The sequence below is a fragment of the Condylura cristata genome, unplaced genomic scaffold, assembly GCF_000260355.1.
Source record: "Condylura cristata isolate star-nosed mole 26May11 unplaced genomic scaffold, ConCri1.0 scaffold00007, whole genome shotgun sequence".
In the NCBI taxonomy this organism is placed as follows: Eukaryota; Metazoa; Chordata; class Mammalia; order Eulipotyphla; family Talpidae; genus Condylura; species Condylura cristata.
This window is the reverse complement of record NW_004567108.1, coordinates 14477070-14480273: the sequence shown is the minus strand read 5'-3', so window position 1 is coordinate 14480273 and position 3204 is coordinate 14477070. Positions and strand designations below refer to the sequence as shown.

Here is a 3204-nt window from a genome sequence, read left to right as displayed (position 1 = left end):
GAATCCTCTCACTGCCCCTGAACCTCTGGCCTGTACCCCAGTTCTGTATGCATAAATAAATAAATCTTTTTTAAAAAGACAGTAGAGTCAACAGTTTGGAAGACCAGCCACCTGCCCAACCAGCCCAAGGAAGTCATCCTGTTCATCCTGTTCTGAGAAAGAATCTTCAGCAGTGACACAAAGATTTGGAAGACGGTGGCACAGAGAAAAATTTTTATTTTGAAAGAAGTAAAGAGGGGCCACACAGCAAGATGTAGCAGAGGCACCAAATAAGATATAGTCACCTGACCTCACTGTCCCCTCGACAGGAGTCCCTCTGTTTAATCCTTAGCCTGATCTACAATTCTGACCCTTAATCCACTCCTGGGAAATGCATCGGCAATAGCAGCACTTGTGGAGCAGGAAACTCTAGAATACGTGAGTGGGAGACAGCAGAAGTGGACAGAAAACAGAGAGAGAAGCACACTTGCCACTAAGCCAGATCACCAAAAGAAAGAGCCTTCTCAAACCAAAAAAATATCTTCTGCCACCAAATTTTGGGGAAATCAGGCGTGCAAAACGTTGCCACTCCTTCCTTCATCTTGTCCCGAACATGCTCCTAACTGAGAGTTGATGGAAGTCTACAGACATCTGCTCAGCATGACCACAAGTACCCACAAAAAGCCACTTTCCTTCCTGCAACAGTTGGAAAAGTGTAAGCAAAGGTGTGGGGGTGCAGGGGGAAGAGCATGGGGAGAGAAAGAGGAAAACCAAAGAAAAAAAGCACACAGAAAGCAACAGTGACATTCGGACCTGGGCCGAGGAATCTTTGAATGGCTCAGAATGGGACACTCTGTCACCTCTGATTTAATTAGAAGACTGTTTTCAGGACACCGAAGGTCTAGGCTCATAATCAAGCACTTACGTAATCCTCCTCATTGAGCCCCTGTTTCTCAACAGAACTTTTCACCTCCATGGAAAACTTCTCAAACTCAGGTTTCACTGTCCTCAGTAGAGTGATTGTTTGGAGGGATGAGTATGCTTGCTTAGCTTCAAAGTCGTGTTTGTCTCCTCTCTTCCACGAGCCATCTCCTACGGGAGAAATAAAAATATTTATAATTCCAAGCCAGTCACCATAAAGGAGCCATTCTCCCTTTGCAACTGTGTCTCTACATGTTACTTTTGGCAGCAGGGGTGAGAGGTATTGTCACCATTTTGCACTGGAGGAGAAGGTGACAATGTCAGACTGTCAAAGGAAAAGCCAGTGTCCTTTAAAATGCAGCAAGAGATAAAAAAGAACTGTTGAGTCAGTCACCTCATAATAACCACATAAAGGTGATTTTCTGCCTTCAGGAGGTACAGCATAGCCAGAGTGCAGTGCGAAGTGGGTTTTATTCCCTTTTGTTTCCTTCTGTTCACACTCACTTTGTAATACCTGTGGCCAAGGTGTTTCTGTGATAAATAAACCTGAGGGTATCTCAAAGCACACTAGCTGTGGTCTGACACTCGATACATGCCCCATATTATGGAGTATGTTCAAAGAAAACACTTAGAGATGGTGGGTATTTCTTGGAATATTTCTTGAACCCCTTCAGAGTAATAAGTAATTTAGGTGAAGATGAGCATTTCTCTAGTGTTGGCCACATGGTATAAATTGTTGATCGACAATATTCGTCAATAGTGAAGAAGTGAAAATTGCTAACTCTGTGTAATAATGAAATCTCACTGTCTGTTAAGCAATATATATGTATAAACTCATTTAATCTCACAAGCTCCTGCAAAGTGGGTACAACTGTTCTCTCAATAAGCAAAGAAACCAATCAAAAAATAAAATGAAAACTGAAGTAAGATCATTCCACTCAGAATTACGCCAAAAGTCCTGAGAGGTGTGTTAAGAAAAGAAAATGTATTAAAAACACAAGGATTGGGGGGAGGGGATAAAGCACAAAGCATAAAAATGAGATGTCTAAGGAGACAAGATATTTTATAACTACTATTTTAAAAAGCCGTTTTCCCCTCTCTGTTACAGATGAGGACATCGAAGCACAGAGAAGATGACTCCCCAGTTCCTTCACTGCTCACCCTCCACACAAGCAAAGGTAAATTACAAGCATATTAAATCATTGCTCTTCATTCTGCTACCTGGTTTTTGAGAAAGCATGTGGCTTGCAGGATGCCTAAAGGAAACAGGGACCCCTAATTTGTGATAGGGAGTCATTGTTCCTATCATTGTGATTTCTGAAATCTCTTCAAGGACTTCAACCTGCTGGAGCCCAATGCCGAGGTCATTTGTTCACTATGAGCCCTCAGTCCACAGCAGATGCTGGAGCCCAACTGAGCAGTGGGCTCAGCAGTGGCAGAGTCCTACCCGCCCCACCCCCAAGGCTCACTCTCCTTTTGGTTCAGGGAGTTGCTGTTGGCTTTGGAATTCCTATCACCACTTAAATCAGACAAACCCGGCCTCACTGTGTGCCCCATGCAAGGTTGGGTGGTAGCGACAGTGGGGAAGGTGTGTGGAGCAGTGTCCACCACCTTCAAGAGAGGCGTTTAAAGACTGGCATGTCACCAGCTGAAGATACTACAGGGTCCCTGTTTGCTAGGGGGTGGCTAGAGGGAAAGAAACAGAGCAGAGTACAGGGGAGAGGCGGTGAGCTGCAAATGGGGAAGGTTTCCCGGGAGAAGGAGGCTTCTGCCTGCTCCTAAAGGTGAGGAGGGCAGGAAAGGCCAGCAAAGGTGAAAACGTGGATGGCCACTGGGGGCCTCCGTCTGGAGCATGGGAAAGGCCAGAGACAAAGAATTTGTCTGTGGAGGCGCCTGTACAATCATGGGCCTAGTAATAATTAATCCTAGTAATTTATTTATTGCCTACTATGAACCAGAAAGCTGTTAGGAGATAAATCAGACAGACCTGAGGACAGACTTCATTAAGGACTGAATCGCTCTCAGTGAGCACAAGATTAAATGGCAAGCCACCAAAGAAAACTTGATCAAGTCCTCCTTCTCCCATAGGGAACCTCCCAAACACCAAGGAGGTGACAGCACGGGCCGGGGCGCGCCTGCCCGGGAGAGAGTAGGAGGCGTGTCCCGGCGCTGGCTGAGCCCAGCTGGTGCTCAGGCGCCCACAGCTTTTCCTTTGAGGGCTGAATCCATTTGCCAGGAAGACTCCAACTTCTGAGCACACCTAGCACATCCCCACCCTGAGGAGCGGCCACCTCTATAGGCAGG

General features: G+C 45.9%; 1 protein-coding gene across 2 annotated transcripts in view; it reads right to left on the bottom strand.

Moving 5' to 3' along the window:
- The window catches only part of NPR3 (natriuretic peptide receptor 3), a 49504-nt gene that overhangs the window by 30660 nt on the left and 15640 nt on the right, over positions 1 to 3204 (bottom strand). For both annotated transcript variants that reach the window (XM_004678076.2, XM_004678077.2), the window contains exon 4: positions 905 to 1071. In XM_004678076.2, the coding sequence (XP_004678133.1) occupies positions 905 to 1071 (167 nt within the window). The remainder of the gene's footprint in view (positions 1 to 904; positions 1072 to 3204) is intronic.